At 36.8% G+C, this 18082-nt stretch overlaps 2 protein-coding genes across 2 annotated transcripts in view; one reads left to right on the top strand and one right to left on the bottom strand.

Moving 5' to 3' along the window:
• GFM1 (G elongation factor mitochondrial 1) overlaps positions 1–18082 on the top strand; it is a 48464-nt gene that overhangs the window by 16312 nt on the left and 14070 nt on the right. The window contains exons 9-13 of the mRNA XM_002807655.5: positions 739–876; positions 2346–2447; positions 4162–4218; positions 6405–6542; positions 7396–7478. Of these exons, the coding sequence (XP_002807701.2) occupies positions 739–876; positions 2346–2447; positions 4162–4218; positions 6405–6542; positions 7396–7478 (518 nt within the window). The remainder of the gene's footprint in view (positions 1–738; positions 877–2345; positions 2448–4161; positions 4219–6404; positions 6543–7395; positions 7479–18082) is intronic.
• LXN (latexin) lies at positions 7512–13909 on the bottom strand. Its single transcript, XM_002759443.6, has 6 exons — positions 13602–13909; positions 12215–12277; positions 10447–10624; positions 10034–10170; positions 8109–8171; positions 7512–7845 (listed from the first exon to the last, which is right to left on the bottom strand). The coding sequence occupies exons 1-6, from the start codon at positions 13728–13730 to the stop codon at positions 7747–7749; spliced, it is 669 nt and encodes a 222-aa protein (XP_002759489.1). The 5' UTR covers positions 13731–13909; the 3' UTR covers positions 7512–7746.

Below are 18082 nucleotides of genomic sequence, written 5' to 3'. Positions count from 1 at the left end.
TGCTGGTGAGGAGTTTTGGTCCTTTCTAGGAGGTGAGGTGTTCTGGTTTCGGGTGTTTTCCTCCTTTTTTCACTGGGTTCTTCCCATGTTTGTGGATTTTTCCGCTTGTCGTCTGTGTAGTTGCTGACTTTTCGATTGGGTCTCTGAGTGGACACTCAGATTGTTGATGATGAAGTATTTCTGTTACTTGGTTTTCCTTCTACCAGTCTAGCTCCTTCGCTGTACGACTGCTGAGGTCCACTCGAGGCCCTGCTTGTCTGGGGTGCATCTCTAGCAGCTGAGCCACAGAACTCTTACTTGCATAGTTTTCCACGTGATCATCAGAGATTGTGTTTTAGATGTATAGCACACTACTATTTCTAGTGGTATCTTCATTGTTTTTCTAATTATGCCTTGTTTTTGTTTTATATTTTATTTTATTACATTAAACTTACGAAATCATGTTAGAAGGAAAAAGATACTTTCTTATGTAAATTTAAAAATTTTGTTCTAATATTAATAGCTTATTTCAAAGGAAACAACTCTCTTAGATTGTCATACCAAAAATATTGATGAATAACCATTTAATTTATCTGCATTCAAAGCTAGTTTTAGTTTATGACAATAAGCTGAAATATGTAAGATAGATTACTAAAATTGGGAGGGACTACTTGGAGGGAGTCACAAAGCTTTCCTCAATAACTTTGATTCTTATGGTTCTTTTTGTTCTTCCTGCCCCTACCCAATCTTGACTTTTAGGCAGGTCGATTTGGACAATTAACTTACATTCGAATTTACCAGGGAGAGCTAAAGAAGGGTGACACTATCTACAACACAAGGACAAGAAAGAGAGTACGGTTGCAACGGCTGGCTCGCATGCATGCCGACATGATGGAGGCAAGTACAGGGTCATTGTGAGATTAGAAATTCCTCCAATAGGAGTGAAGTAGACCCTTCTTGGTATCCTGAGCTCCACTAGAAAATTAATTCTGGTTAAATGTATGTTTCTAGTTTCTTCCATTTCACTTAAGTGTCTTACAGCTCTGATCTAGCACTTTGCTATAGATTAAATTAGAAGATGTTAACAACTCATTCAATGGTTGTGAATTAGCTATATTTTCTCAAGGGTCAAGTTTAAGGAAAATAGACAGGTCCCTAACACCCAGAATACAAGACTCAGCACTACAAAGAATGTAATAGGCATTTAAGACTGTGGAACTGTGATTCTTAAAGATGAGAGTAATAAATTTACACAGTTTTCCACATTGTTTTGATTTATTTACTTTCTGAAAAACAGCAGGCACGAAAGCCCTGATTAACCCTAGAGGTTTTATTCCTATTGTAGAACCCACTGCAGGACCATATTGGTGCCAGAATCCACCTGAAGATTTAAAAACTTCAAGGACTGATCTGGGAGATAAACTTTGACTTATGCCTTGAATTCTTGAACTGGCTAGGAATCTGGCATAGCCTTCTGTAGTCCTTATAGTTAGGCTTTGGAAGGAACACTGAGTACATGAGTTTGTTCACTACACCCACCCTTTGCCAATCCAGCTGTAGATTCCTGGAGAAATGTATCAGTCTAAGAAAAATCTTACAAATTTTTTGGTATCCAATAACTTTTGTTTCTTCTAGAAGAAGAATTGTCAGTCCCAGAATCCGACAGCATTGCTGTTTTGTGAGATAGTCAGCAGGGGGCAGGCTAAGTGATTGTCATAGCTGTTTCATGGACCAAGAGCTGGAAGATTTGTACAGTTGTATAACCATTAAAGAAAGACACGTCTACTCACAGCCACAGCTGTTGTGAATGAACTGTCAATGTAAAAGGACAAAAACTAGGAAGGTTGGGGGCACCATTGCTTTGTTTTTAGATTTCCTGTGTTTTCTTGACTGCTTGCATCTGTGAGAAATTAAAATTATTATTAGTACATTGGGCTCCATTCTTCCACCTTTGTTTTCAAAACTTCCTTTACAGTTTTCCTGGTATGTCTGTCATACACAATCTCATTGTCTAACTGTGGCAACATGTATAGTACATGCCTTTTAATTCCATAGATATAACTTTTAGAACTTTGAGGGACTGTGTTGTTAGTACTGCAGATCCTTCAAGTAATGACTTTTCTATTTAATTAAAGTAAAATCTTGTCTATCGATATGTGGTTTAAATAAAGGCCTTTTAAAAATGTGTCTTAGCATTGTTGATTGTTATTGTATTGGTTCTAGCTAATTGATTTTCTATAGAATTCAAGCTGAGAGATTCTGCCATGCTTATTTGTATACAATGTGTATACTGTACAGTTACTTTTTAGTTACCATATCTTCATTTGTATTACTTGCAAATATCATTTTGTTATTGCTTGTTTTAGGATGTTGAGGAAGTATATGCTGGGGACATCTGTGCATTGTTTGGCATTGACTGTGCTAGTGGAGACACATTCACAAACAAAGACAACAGTGGCCTTTCTATGGTAAGCCATTTAATTTCAAAGCTACTTACCACTAGAATTTTAAAAGTCTGTGTTTTTATGTAGTGCATTTAATACTTCAGAGAAACAACCACAGACATTTTCATTGAGTACCACGGGTATCAAGTTAGTTGTGTCTCTTTGAATGTTGGTTATAGCTCTTTGAATGTCAATTAGATGAGTACTCTATAAGCTAACTTACGTGGTTTTTCATAGTAAAAACTAGGAAAAGTTTTTACCATAGTAAAAAGGAAAACTTAGAGGATCCACAATCCTCCCAAGTTTAGCAAGAAGGAAAAATCTCCACCAGATCGTAACTGGACAGTGTGGCTCTGAGTCCTCCACCCTGAGACCTGCTTCTACAATCAAGGTACATTTCTGATTGTAACCACTAGCCTCAAGCTAGTTTCAGTGGAGTGCTACTTCCTTATTAGCTCAGTAGCTAGCAACTATACTGTTCCCTCAGTCCCTTGTGAGACCAGACTGTATCATTTAGACTAGACTGGGATAACAGCACATAAACAGGCTCAGAAGACAATATGCAGCTATACAGTCTGACTTATATAAACAGCCTGCCCTTTGGAACTCAGAAGTCCCTTTTTATCATTGAGGGATTCTGAGAGAAGAGCATGCACAGGTAGTTCCTGCCTTTGAATTCTCTTCACTCACTCACCTTTTTTGCCTCTATAGGAGAGCAAACTCTCCTACATTATGACCATTTGTTCATGAGAATATCTTTTTTTTTTTTTTAATTTTCACTGAAGCCCTGGGTAGAGAGTGATATCTTTCATGAATTCAATAAAGAAAGAGTATGATGAGTACATAGGGTGACAGGTAATTTGCAGTGGGTCATTTACATAAATACGGACCCAACTCTAGCAGATGAGCACTGTAATACTTCCTGCTATCTAGTGATGAATTCATGATTTTATAGTTTAGTTCTTTTGTCTGTAATATCCTCTAATGTGTATAGTATTACATGTTGATTTAAGACACCACAAAAAAACATAACTCTATATAATTTTTATTTGAGATCCAGATAAAAGGAATGTTTTCTAAGTATTATTGATAAAGCCTTCTTTAAGTACTTGTCATTAGCAACATGAAGTGATTGGTGGTTTTGGGCAATGCTTACTAAGGCTTTGAAACAAATAGGCCTTGGCTAGAGTCTCACGTTGCCCTATGCTGCCTAATGGCCTAGACAATTTACATTATTTCCAAGACTTCAGTGACTTTATTCATAAAATGGGGTAATACCTGCTTTTCAGAGTTGTGATTGATTAAATGAGGTGTCATGGTTATCAAGAATTTGGTGCCTTTTCAGTGTTTCCCTTATCAGTAATTGTCTATTTTGATTAAATAAAATAACTTAGAAGATTGTAACAGCCACCAAGCAATAAGAATTTTACCTCTCAGCATTTGGATTAATTGTAGTGATTATGTTAAACAGGTAAATAAACACATTCAATTATTTTATTTTGGGAAGGAGGAACTTATATAAGTAGGTAGCTTTATTTATTAGTATATTGTATTAATATATACTTATTTATTTAATGCAAAACAGACCAAGGTATATATTGTCTAGCCTAAAGACATTGGCTAGTATTTATCCTTTGTTCTTAGTTCTATTGTAAAGTGACACATTAAAATTAATCTATCCCTGACCCATAAGGGTTTGTTTGTGAATTCTTCTGTTTTCTTTCAAAAAATATTTTAGGAGTCAATTCATGTTCCTGATCCTGTCATTTCAATAGCAATGAGGCCTTCCAACAAGGTAGGAGTTTGATTTAAAGCTCAGTATATCACAATTCAAACTTGAGCTATTTCGTCTGTCTCTACAATGCACTTATCTTGTAACAACCAGCAGTCTTACGGTCTCTATTTCCTCTGTTGAGATTGAGAACTTCTTTTTAAATTTACCAGGCTGTTCCTAAGGATAACTCCTCAGTATATTTGAATAAATTGAGGGTACTAAAATATTCACCTGACTGTACTTTATAACTCTTTATTATATTATAGGCTTCAGAGTGGTAAGTATAACTTCCTGGATTCAGATCATAAACAACTGGAAAAGGAGAATCAGGGGCATTTCTCCTAAGTTGTAGTAAAACCCTACTATAAAGCACTTTAGAATGTTGAACTGATTAATTGACTCATGGGTTATAATATAGCTCTAGATTTTGTGCTAGTTATGAGATAAATGTCTGAGTATTGCATGGAAAGCTTGTAAATAAGACTGTTTTTTCACTTTGAAATATAATTTTTTTAATAGATAATTTTATACTTTATAGTTTTATATTAGGGTTTGATGTAATTTAGCTCTTAATAAAGCCAAAATTGCATGATTAGGTTTTGCATTTTCATTCTTTGCCATGAGATTTAGTCTGATCTCAAACCGTAATTTTTTAGTTTCTAAGTTGCCTTCGCATTCATAACAATCATGTTAATGTGGTATATTGAAATTCACTTATTTGTACATTGAGTGAACATTTTATGATTTGTCATTCAGAACTTGTCATTACAAAACATACTCTGATAAATTGTCATGTGTGATATATCACTAACAGCTACTACTACATCTGTTGCGAGGAACCTTGAGATTTTCCAGATCTTTTCTTAATATAGAAAAGAGAAGATTAAGAAATATTAAATTACTCTGTTTTCTCAGAAACTTGAGGAAAGGTGAACCTTGCATGTTAACCTCAGTAGGATGCCGTAGTTCGTTAGAAGTACATTGTTAAAATTGCTTGCTTTTCTCTTTGGAAGTATGCAAGGTTAAAACTTAGGCTTATGTATTATGCTTCTTCATTTCTAAATTCAGACTTTATTTAAGATATTTAACTGTTGATAATTTACAATGATGGAGCAAAATCAATGCTTCAGTAGCCAGAAGGTTTTTTGGTGTTTTTGGGGTTGTGTATGCATTAAAAAGTTTACAGATGGCTGCTTGCTGAAGTAAGTTAATTTAAATCAAATAATGAAGTCTCCATGATTCTCAGTAGTCGGGGCAGGGATGGTGTTTCTGCTAAGTTGAGAATATTTGGCTTCAGCAGGAAAAAGGCAAAACACCTAAAAAGGCTAACTGGGGATTCAGTCCCCGTTTTGCCATGCAATAGCTATGTGGCCTTATTTCCTCACCTATAAAATGTGGATACTTCTGCCTTTCAGCAATGTGGTTGGGATTTGAGAAAACAAATGGCTTGGCTTGTGGCGCCCTTCCTCCATCTTCAGTGCTGACAGCAGCTGGTTAAGTCTCTTTCATGTTTCAGATGTCTCCTGCCACTTCTTCCTTTGTGGAATTCCTCTGACCCACTCTCTGGCTTCCCCCTCCATTTTTTAAAGGCATACTTGATTATGTTGTACCCACCTAGATATTTGATAGCAGTCTCCCCATCTCAAGGTCTGTAACCTTAATTACATTTGCAAAGTTCCCTTTACTATGAAAGGCAGCATATTCACAGATTTGGGAGGACTAGGGTATCTTTGGAGGGCCATTACTCTGCTCACCATGTGGGATCACGTGGGAACTAAGGAGAATAAAGGTGCATCATACCACATCCAAGCAGATTGTTTTGAAAGGGACAGGTCTCACTGTGGTATTTTCCTATTCGTTGGTCTTAACTATCTTGCTTGGATCTACAGTAGTGTCTTGATAAACATGATTCCTTTGATTATGTATAGGATTTCTAAAATGTAACACAGATTCCAGTTTCTGCTTTGTGGGCAATTTTCACAGAAGGACAGTTTGTCAGTGTAATAGGAAAGGGCATAGACTTAAGTCCTGGACTCTTGTTTTCTATCTTGGTATGGAAAGAAAATTCTGTGCAGTAAAACTAGATGTGTATCATTTTTATTTCTTAACTGCGAATGTATTTTATTTCATTCAGTAAGGTTCTTTCTAAAATCCCATTGCTTATCATGCTTAGCAAAACAAATAGTGACTTTCTACTTCTTTTAAAGAACGATCTGGAAAAATTTTCAAAAGGTATTGGCAGGTTTACAAGAGAAGATCCCACATTTAAAGTACACTTTGACACTGAGAACAAAGAGACAATTGTATCTGGAATGGGAGAATTACACCTGGAAATCTATGCTCAGGTAATGAATAATAAGGAAATTAAATTGAAATCAGTTTATTACTGTCTGTGTTTTGTTAAAAGTCAATAATTCTCAATCTAATGTCTGTAACTGTGGTTCTTCATGCTTCAACTCTGGTTTGTATCCAGATGTGGTCAACTACTTCCTTTACTATGTGTTACAAAATAATTATTTTTGATCTCTAAATAATTAAAAGATTTTTTTGATCTCTAAAAAAGTCTCCAAATAAAAAGATTTGGAAACGTTCTGGACTGCTAGAATCAAGGCTCGGAATTTGCAACAAGAATATCAGTCTATCTCCAGATCATGCTTAATTGGGTCTAGTAAATCCTGTTTCAAGCCTTAGGGAGACAGCCTGCGGTTGTACCAACTCTTCAGGCCATTTCTTCTCAAGTCAGTACTTGAAGATTATTATAATATGGATAAAAGAAAGGGAAGGTGGGGCCTATACCTTCCCAGGAAAGGTCTTGTATGTATTGATATATAAGTAAAAACCAAAGATATGTGATTAGAAATTTTGGTGAGCTCGTATCTTTGAAGTTGAGATAGAAAATCCTGACAACAGATTTATATATTATTCCAGTGAATATGTAATAATATGGAACAATGGTGAAGTTTTAGTGGATAGATTAATTGGAGGTAAATATAAATTTACCATTGTAACTTAGAATTCATTTACATAAAATCTGTAAAAGCAGTTTGTATTAAGCATCACATACCTAATCCTTGTAAGATACTAAAATGATTTGAAATTGATTTATCTAGTGTATTTAAATGAATGCTACAAGATGCTTGGGGGTTTTTCTTTCAGTTTATTTTTTAAAATTTAAATAATAATTTCCCCACTTTTTAGAGAATGGAAAGAGAATATGGCTGTCCTTGTATCACAGGAAAGCCAAAAGTTGCCTTTCGAGAGACCATTACTGCCCCTGTCCCGTAAGTATGCATCGTAATTAAACATTATGAGGCTGAAATTGAAGGCTTTTTATTATTGGATATACATACCACTATTACTGTTATAAAGACATTTTTATATAGTGATACTTTGTATTATGGAATCTATGAAGTTCTATACTGTAATCAAGACATTTATATAAAGTGACACTTTGGGATTATTTGGCTTTATAAGCTACATGACAATAAAATTGGCATACACATCATGAATAGGCATGCTTACACTTCCTCCCAGTGTTAGAGATTTTGTTTATTCCAGTTGTACTTCCTTTGGCAGACGGCTATTATGTTTTACTTTAGTGCCATATTGTGGATGCCAGAGAACTTGCATTTGCCAGGGAATAATCTCCTGCAAGTGAAGAAAATTAATGCTATGATAAAATTCAGAAAACATTGAGGAAAATGTATTTGAGTTTATATTTTGTTAGAGACAAAACAGTCTTCACAAAGAGTAGTACTTTTGTTAAATTGCTGCAACTATAATGTACTTAAATATGGTGCCTATCTAGATTTATGTGAATTATGATTTAGAGTTAAAATTAATAAAGCATACTGTGACTATATGAGTCTCAGTTTTCAGATTGACATCAAATAAAGGTAAATTATACTTACCTGAGATGCTATATCATGAAGTAGAATGGTATAATCTAATTCAATAAAATCATCGTTTCTTTGCTGTGACAAAAAATAAAAACGCCTTGTTTAAAACTTAATATCATTGTCAAAAACTACATTTAATTTTGAAAATCATCTTTGAGTAGTAGATGAATATTTTATTTCCATTTAGGTAAAAATAAAAATTGAACATCGTAATTTATTTAATTTAATGTGACAGAAAATCTGTTTTCTTACACTAAATAAAGTGGTCTTTCAGATGAATTTTAAAATCATGATTTTTATGTTTGTTCCCCCAAAACATGTTTACCTGTTTTTAGTTTCCAGATTGTGGTAGCTACTTAAAGAGAATTACCATGTGTAGCTTACTATTTAAGAACACTTTGTGTTTCCATTGTACAGAAAAGCATAATTTAAGGGATAAACTATAGTTTACATTGAAAGAATCCAATTTTATAATAGAAATTATTTTTTTGAAAACCAAAATAACACCAGGCACAGTGGCTCACACCTGTAATCTCAGCACTTTGTGGGACTGAGTTGGGCAAACTGGCTGAGCCTAGGAGTCTAAGGCCAGCATGGGCCAGGCATGGCTATGTGTGCCTGTAGTCCCAGCCACATGGGAGGCTGAGGTGGGAGGACCATCTGAGCTTGGGAGGTTGAGGCTGCAGTGAGCCATGATTACACTACTGCACTCCAGCCTGGGTGACAGAGTGAGACCCTGTCTCAAAAACAAACCAACCAATGCACAGACAACCAAAACACCTGAAAATAGTAAAATGTACTCAGTGTAGTTAGTGATTGTGTAATGAAAGCTTTTTTCTGAACTGCCCAGTAGAGAAAAAACAGTTTCAGTATGGCATGACTATAGTAATTTGAACACAAAATTAAGATTGCTAAAGGAAATATTCTATATTAAGCTGAGTGTGAAAGCTAAATGTCAGATTATAACTCAAGATTTTACTCTTCTGAAAGCACAGCTTTGCATGTGATTGCCATAAAAAGTGGCCCTGAGGATCTCTATAGAGCAGATTAAAGGTGAGGAGAGTCATCACAATTGGCCCTTAGTATCCATGGGGGATTGGTTCCAGGATTCTCCTCAGATACCAACATCCATGGTTGCTCAAGTCCCTGACATGAAACAGTGTACTATTTGCGTATAACCTATGCATACCCTCTCATATGCTTTAAATCATCTCTAGATTACTTATACTACCTAATCTGATCTAAATGTTATGTCAATAGTTACATTACTTAGGGAATCATGGAAAAAAATCTGTGCATGTTCAGTACAGATGCTACCATCCATTTCTCCCCCCCTCAAATATTTTTGATTCTCAGTTGTTTATATCCATGGATACAGAACCCATGGAGAGGCCTGACTGTATATTGAACACTTGGGATTTTATCTTACTGCTACTAATAAAACTCTCTAAACCTTTTTGTTCTAGAAGAGGGTTTCAGTAAAGTATCATGGTTAAATCTATGTTGACTAACATGAAAGATTAAGAGCTACGATTACCATGATGCTTTTTGAAAGTGCAGTTTAGACACTACATATTAATAGTGTTTCATTGAAATCCTGGCTTTGCCTTGCTATTGTTATGCTTCCTTGTCAGTATGTTCCCAGAGAATGCAACTAACCAAGCACTGTTATTAGGCAAGTTTGAGGCAAAGGAGGTCTGTGGTTTGCATCTCTTAGCCAAATCAAACAACTTTTTACACCAGTTACTGTTGCTTTGAACTCTTCCTACAATTCTTCACCTTCTCTGATCTTGATTGTAACTGACCTCTCCTTTAAAATTCCAGGTTTGCTATTAATTACAAAATGACTATAGGGACACTGTTTATCCAATTATGAATTATAAGACTTTGGATAAATGTTAACCCCATTAATAGTGTATTTTATAGAGACTACTTACCACTTGCTTGACAGTTTGAATTTTTACCATTTTATACCATGTGTCTTCAGTAGAATTTTGCCATATTACATAACCACAGGCAACCCAGGCTAAATGTAGAATGAGCATCATTTCTGGAGGTACATTTCCAAAATTGTCTGGTGGGGAAAACGTTTATATGATAATTATGTATATAGTATTAACCTCTTAAAACAATCTAAATTCTAAATCATGTCTTAGTTTCCTTCAATTGTGTTCAGAAAATAATTAAGCTATGAATCTGTAAAATTTCTGAGGCCTCTTTTTTGTTGGATTAGATTAGAAATGAATATTTTTGCAAAAGCCTGTGTGTTTCTGACATAGCAACTAACTATTTTAGACAATTGAGTTTGATTTTAAGATTGGAACAAATGGTTTTCATCATATTTATATACCTGGAATATTTTGTGCTTCTAGTGGTTCCTTCATGGACTTGAGTCTTTGATAAAATGTGTTGTCTTCTTCATCTGGGTTCTTTCCAGTTTCTCCTTCAAATGTGAAGTTGACTTCTGGTACAGTTTCTTGTCCCATTGAAGGGTAAAGTACTTCAGCTGTGCAGTTCACCATAACGTGCTGTTGAAATTTAGTGAAAGATTATATATAGAAGATTATTCATTATTATCAGCTTTGAGATATGATTTAAAGCATAGGGCCCTAATGGTGTTTAGACTAGACTTCAAGATGCTTGTTTTCAGAGATATCTAATTGGACCTGGCCTATTAATATTCTAGAGTTATGTGAATACCCTAAAATAGATAACTTACCTTATAAATGATAAGTTGTCATAATCTTATAAATTCTAGTCTTAAAACTGTTAATATATTTCAGTATTAATGAGGTATCCATTTGCAAGGCCAGATTTTAGTCTGACTTTATAATACCAATTCAAGATTCTGGTTACTTTTAAAGTGTTTTCATTAGTCTTAACTCCTTGCTCCTGAAATAACAAATTTTTTCAAATGCAGATGCAGCAGTCTGTATCCGGATGTAAAATCAGAAGATTATAGCATTGGGTTATGCTTTGTAAAGATGGCTGTCTAGCAGCTTAGATGTCTTTTAGTGAATTATGCTCAACAGAAAGGCAAGCTTTTTAAAATTTCAGGATGGCTGTGGTACAGATTGCAGTTTCTTTCTTTTAAGTTTGTCTCATTAATAATTTGACAGTTATATAATCTTTAAAAATTTCCCTTCCTCATTACTGAAAGATCTTTATCTGAATGCTGGTATCAGCTGGCATTCTGTTGCTTGTTAATATCTAAGAGCACTTTCTCTAAAAACCCAATGAAAAATAGAATGAGAAAAGCAGACATAAGAAAGTGATTGATCTTTGGGAGACCGAGGAGGGCAGATCACGAGGTCAAGAGATGGAGACCATCCTGGCCATGGTGAAACCCCGTCTCTACTAAAAGTACAAAAATTAGTCGGGCATGGTGGCACGTGCCTGTGGTCCCACCTACTCAGGAGTCTGAGGTGGAAGAATCGCTTGAACCCAGGTGGAGGTTGCAGTGAGCTGAGAGTGTGCCACTGCACTCCAGCCTGGCGAAAGACTAGGACTCCGTCTCAAAAAAAAGAAAGTGATTGATTGGGGAATAAATTACTTCACTTATTTATATTAGGCATAAGTTCAGACTGCCCTATGAGTATGTAACTTCTTAAGGAAATTCATTTGAACTGGAGTATATAGTCTTTTCCATATAGTTTGATAGAAATAATTCATATATTCAGGAATACCCAAAGATAGTAAAGAACTGATCCTTGTAAACTTTGCCCGTATGGTCAATATTTTTTAGAGGCAGGGATTTCACAGTAACTTTTTAAAAAGAGATACAACTAATCAGTCTTACAGGTATGATCAGCAAAGATGATCTGGAATATTTAGAATCAAATTTGATTTAATAAGAACATTTGGCTGGAAATGGTAGCTCATGCTTGAAATCCTAGCACTTTGAGAGGCAGAGGCAGGAGGATCACAAAGATAAGCCAGGTGTGGTGGCATGCACCTGTGGTCCCAGCTACTTGGGGAGTCTGAGGTGGGAGGATGACCTGAGCCTGGGAAGTTGAGGCTGCAGTGAGCCATGTTCCTGCCACTGTAGTCCAGCCTCAATGACAGAGTGAGACCCTGTCTCAAAAAGAAAAAACAAAAACAAGAAACATTTTACTTACGTTTTGTATAATTTCTTCAATAGCAAATTTAAGGTGATACTTATGTCCTCTTCCTGGAATATCCTAAAATTAAGAAAATGTAATGGAGACAAGAAAATATTATAACAAGTCAGATACTTGTGTTGTTAGAAGCATCCATTTCATTTGGTTGGAGGGGCTGGCTGATGGGTAATGGTGAAAGCCTGAGGTTTTGTAAAAGGCATGTCACCATGAATGTAACATCTAATTTAGCAAGTCCCCTATCAAGTTTATTTTGGATGAAAACAAAAGGGTAGGATAAAAGCATACATATAAATTGGGCACAACTTGCTTTCAATAATCAAAAGACTTTAACGTCTGGATCTGTGATTCTAAAGTCTCTACATAAGAAATTTTGAAACAGCTTTTTAATTCTAAAGATCACAAATAATATCACCTTTGAGAAAATTTTTCATAAAGCTCAGTGTACCCTCCAAATAGTGTTCAGTGAATGTGAATTTCATTTTGAGGTAGATTACTGCAAAGCAATTGGAGATTTAATACACTCAAGTATTGTTTTTACTTGTATATTAGCAGAAATGCAAAATGATTAACAAATTTTGTAAGACTAAGAAACGAGTATTTCACTTTTAAATCAAGATACAGATTGAAAATTTATACCTAATTATGTTATCTGGTACAGTTTTAAAATAAGATCTACCCTCCGTCACCTTTTAAAGACTGTTAGCAGTTAAAATTCTGTTAGATAAATAAGGGATAATCTCAAATTCAGCAGATTTTATTAAAATGAAAACAGACTTCTTTAGTGATTGCTGAGGACGTAAGCATTTAATTCAAGCCTTTAGAGGGTGCACATCATTTAAGGCAGTCATGTGGTAGTGGCCTTTGGGTGGCTAAAGGCCAGCATCAGCGCACAGTGCTTTTATTCTTTGACTTTCATTGTCACTTTCTCTTGCTGTTTGTTTCCCCCTTCATTTTGGTTAAAGGGTCTAATAGGGATTTGTCTTAAAACTTAGGCAATAGTCGTTTGGAAGATGGGAGCTTTTGTTGGTCCAGATCAGATTAGCAGATGAGAAACGGGGCAGCCTTAGGATTCTTTTGAATGGTTCCTACACTTAAGGAAAGTGCCGACCCTTACTTAGAGCGTTTCCCATTTTGTAATTGTGTGCGTAAAAACTTAGTCTCTGCCTCAAGATGAAAACAGTACCGCGCTGTCTCCAGAGACTGGAGTATTGACAGTCCCCCAGAAACATTAATATCTCAAAACCATATACCAGCAGTGTGTCCTAAAACAGAAGATGGGTAGGGGGTGGCACGGAGTGTCTGCACACAGAGGCTAAGACCTTGGGTGAGTGGAGGGAGCGCAATCCTGGAGTCCCCGCTGCCCACCCTTCCCTGATAAACTTACCTCCATCCTGGCTTCTTTGACCTTCTGCACCTGAAACACCCTGTGGGGGGTCCCCTGCTGGTAGTTGATGTAGTTCTGCACCACCAAGGCCGCCCTGGAGGCTGGGTAGTTGGTCGGCGGGATTTCCATTCTTGATGAGCAGTGACTACGGGGGCTTGGGCTGTTCAGGGTTAACGGTGCCAGAGCACCGCCCGTCCTGCTTGCTGCTGGGTACAGTTGCCCAGGCAGAAAAGTCGCGAGCTTCTTCCGTCCCTGTTTTCCTCCTTACCGCTCTCCGACTCCAACTCCGGAAGCTGCTGTTTGGGCTCAAGCTCCCTGCGTCCCAGCGCCCTGGGCTGGCTGCTACTGTGGCCCCGCCCCGCCACTGGCAGCAGCCGCCTTCCTTTCACGGCCAGCTGCTTCCTACTGGAGCAGAGGCCAGCCTGCCTTCTGGCACCTGCCGGTGGAGGTGTGGGGAGGGAGTCAGTGGGCTAAGTTCTCTGGGATTGCATCTTTTGTTTCAGTGACCTTTATAGAAGAAGTGCAGGGTGGGGCCTTCTGGCCTTCGCTTATGTAGGACATCTCTGAGCCCTCCAATTTCCTGTCCATGGAGAAAAAGCCCAGTTACTTCCCTTGCATACTGGAACACAACTTCCTTATACACTGCACGCAGTGTCCCTGACAGGGCAAGGTGCACAGGTACTCCAGGTGGTGATTCGATTCCTTCATTTCCCTTTCCCTTATGAGAGTTCAGGAAGAGGCTTGCTTATTCTCAGCTTTTTGTGGGTTTGGACCAGTTCTGCCCAAATCAAAGTATGAGAATCTGCAAACTATAATATTAAATTGGGGGATTATGTAATTTGGATCAGGAGAAATGAAAAAAATGCACCTGTACCCCTCTCTTTTACTGATCTTAAAAGGATGAAGTTTCGGTGTAACACTATGCTTCCAACTTGAGTCATTTTGAATATTTTACTTAAAGGGCTAAGATATACTTAAAAACTGAACTTATATAAAACACTGTCTCTGGTATGTGGTCTCCCTCATTGAAATGGGCCTGTAAACCTGACTTTGTAGAAGTACAGGTTTATCCTCGGTGGTCTTAGGTTAATTGGGCTCAGATACCTTTGAGATTCTACCAAGGTTTGACCAAGGTCTTCGCTGCCTGGATTGGGACCATTAACTTGGTAGTAATGCACACACCCGAGACTCTTGAGGTTTCTCTCTTTCTGATTATGTAGATCTTGCGGTAAATCTGGATTTTGGCCCCAGTTTCATGCTTATTGTCTAGTGGGATTTGGGGGTTCTGATTGACTTTGCTTTTAAATACCATCTTCCATCTGCTTGCCTATAATCTTGTATCATTTTTGAGTGAAACTTTTCTCAGTCTTGTCTGCCTGTGAGAAATGTGCTTTGGGAGATACAGTCTATCTCTTACACATGGCCCTGTCTCTCCACATTTCTTAGGTCAGCAAACCCTGACCCAGCCATAGCAATATTTTTTACAAATACAAAATAGCAACCAATTTTCATGGGGTTATCAGATATGAACTTACACTGTCTCCTGAGATAAATTTACTAAAGAATTGGTGAAATGTGGGGAACTTTGACATAAAGAAGACTGTTCATTTGAAATGTACTTTAGAAGAACAACACCAGAAATTAAAAAACAAGACTTTGGAGAATAGTGTTTGTCTTGTTTGTCTAAGATCATTTTAAGTAGATGACTACCCCTATTTTATTTCCATATTTCAGGCTTTTTATTAATCACATGGTTTATGTTTAAGCTTTTTCCTCTCTCCTTGAAGAGGAAAGATAATTAGCATTTTACAGTGATAATATATTTGTCTAAAACTGGCTTTAGCTCACCTTTTTCCTGTTTCTCTTTTTCTTCCATTAAAAATTTGAAAGATGATTCATGAGACTAAGTCATTCTGTCATTGTATGTGCAATCCAGGAATATCTAGTCCAAATAAACAGCCAAAAATGTCTAAGAAAAAAATCACTATTTAGCTGGACATTTCTTGGTTTTCTGTCTTCTGGTTTTCTCTTTGGGAAAGCAGAAGTTGATTACTTTGGTTAAAAGTGATGATTGATAAGAATAAGAATAGACTTGGTTTAATAACTACAGAAAATATATATACACACACACACAAGATAATGAATGTGAATTTTTACTTAATCTATTAGTTTGTTAGAATGGTAATTTCTGTGTAATATATGTACTGTTTTATTTAATATGCTGATAAAGTGAATTGGCAGAATATTGCATTAAATATAAAATTTAAAATAAAAACTTTAATTATATTTTCATTTTATATAATTATGTATTATGTATTTTCAAACAGATATACCTCATTTTGTTCCACTTTATTGTGTTTCATAGATACTTTGTTTTTTTTTTTTTTTTTTTTTTTTTTACAAATTGAGGATTTGTGATAACCCCATGTGAAACAAGTCTATCAGCTCCATTTTTCTTTTTCTTTTTTATATTTTTTTCTTTTTTTTGAGACAGAGTCTCACTCTTGTCACCCAGGCTGGAGTGCAGTGGCACAATCAGCTCACTGCCACCTCCACCTTCCAGGTTCAAACAATTCTCCTGCCTCAGGCTCCTGAGTAGCTGGGATTACAGACACCTGCCACCATGCCCAGCTAATATTTGTATTTTTAGTAGAGACAAGGTTTCACCATGTTGCCCAGACTGGTCTTGAACTCCTGACCTCAGGTGATCTGCCTGCCTTGGCCTTCTAAAGTGCTGGGATTACAGGCATGAGCCATCACTCCCGGCCTCAGCTCCATTTTTCTAATAGCATATTTTCATTTCACAACTGTTTGTCACATTTTGGTGATTCTTGGAATATTTCACACCTTTTTCATTATTATTATATCTGTTGTGGTGATCTGTAATCAGTGATCTCTGATGTTATTGTAATTTATTTTGGGGTGCCTCGAAATCTGCCTATGTAAAGTAGCAAGCTTCATCCATAAAATTATATGTATTCTGACAGCTCTACCTGCTGGTTGTGCTTGCACATTCTCTCTCTCTCTTTGTCAAAACTTAATCCAGAGCAAGTGTCTAACTGTTCAATTTTATGAAGGCTGAGAGAGGTGAGACAGTTACAGAAGAAAAGTTTGAAGCTAGCGGATGTTGGTTCATGAGGTTTAAGGAAAGAAGCTGTCTCAGTAACATAAAAGTGAAAGGTGAAGCAGCAAGTGCTGATGTGGAAGCTGCAGCAGGTGATTCAATAGATCTCCTGAGATCGTTGCTGATGTTGGCTACACAAAACAACAGATTTTTTTTTTTTTTTTGAGATGGAGTCTCAATCACTAAGGCTGGAGTGCAGTGGCGTGATCTCAGCTCACTGCATCCTCCACCTCCTGGGTTCAAGCAATTTTCCTGCCTCAGCCTCCCGAGTAGCTGGGATTACAGGGGCCCACTACCATGCCTGGCTAATCTTTGTATTTTTAGAAGACAGAGGGTTTTACTATGTTGGTCAGGCTTATCTCGAGCTCCTGACCTCGTGATCCACCTGCCTTGGACTCCCAAAGTGCTGGGATTACAGGTGTCAGCCACTGCACCTGGCCAAATGAGATTATCAGTGTAGATGAGACATCCTTCTGTTGGAAGAAGATGCCATCTATGACTTTCATAGCTGGAGAGAAATCAGTGCCTGACTTCAAATCTTCAAAGGACAGGCTGTGACTCTCTTGTTAGGAGCTAATGCAACGGGTGACTAAGTTTGAAGACAGTGCTCCTTTCCCATTGTCAAAATCCTAGGGCCTGTAATAATTATGCTGAATCTACTCTGTCTGTGTTCTGTAAATGGAATAACAAAGCATGGATGATAGCACATCTTTTTACAGCGTGGCTTATGGAATATTTAAATCCCAGTATTGAGACCCATTGCTCAGGAAAAAAAAAGATTCTTTCAAAAGATTACTGCTCACTGACAATTCACCTATCACACAAGAGCTCTGATGGAGATGTACAAATAAATTAATGTTGTTTCCATGCCTACTAATACAACATTCATCCTGCAGCACCTGGATCAAAGAGTAATTTTGACTTTCAAGTCTTATTATTTAAGAAATACATTTTTAAAGGCTGTGGCTGCCATAGGTTGATTCCTCTATTGGATCTGGGCAAAGTAAATTGAAAACCTTCTGGAATGAGTTCACCATTCTAGATGCCATTAAGAACATTTCTGATTCATGGGAGGAAGTCAAAATAACAACATTACCAAGAGTTTGGAGGAAGTTGATTTCAACCCTCATGGATGACTTTGGGTGGTTTAAGACTTCAGTGGACGAAGGAACAGTGAATGTATTAGAAATAGCTGGAGAACTAGAATTAGAAGTAGAGCCTGAAGATGTGACTGAAGTCCTACAATTTCACGTTCAAACTTGAACAGATGGATGAACAAAGAAAGTATCTTCTTGAGATGGGATCTACTCCTGTTGAGACACTGTGAACATTGTTAAAATGACAACAAAGGGTAAAC

The sequence above is a fragment of the Callithrix jacchus genome, chromosome 17 (genome assembly GCF_049354715.1).
Source record: "Callithrix jacchus isolate 240 chromosome 17, calJac240_pri, whole genome shotgun sequence".
Lineage (NCBI taxonomy): Eukaryota > Metazoa > Chordata > Mammalia > Primates > Cebidae > Callithrix > Callithrix jacchus.
The sequence above is the reverse complement of the archived record's forward strand: the minus strand, read 5'-3'. Positions and strand labels throughout refer to the sequence as shown.

Excerpts from the sequence above, each read along its gene's own strand:
- LXN (XM_002759443.6), bottom strand. The coding sequence starts at position 13,730 with ATGGAAATCCCGCCGACCAACTACCCAGCCTCCAGGGCGGCCTTGGTG. Across the intron at positions 12,278-13,601 it reads TCAAAGAAGCCAGGATGGAG|GATATTCCAGGAAGAGGACA; the intron begins GTAAGTTTATCA and ends TCTTAATTTTAG. Across the intron at positions 7,846-8,108 it reads TTCATGATATAGCATCTCAG|GAGATTATTCCCTGGCAAAT; the intron begins GTAAGTATAATT and ends CTTCACTTGCAG.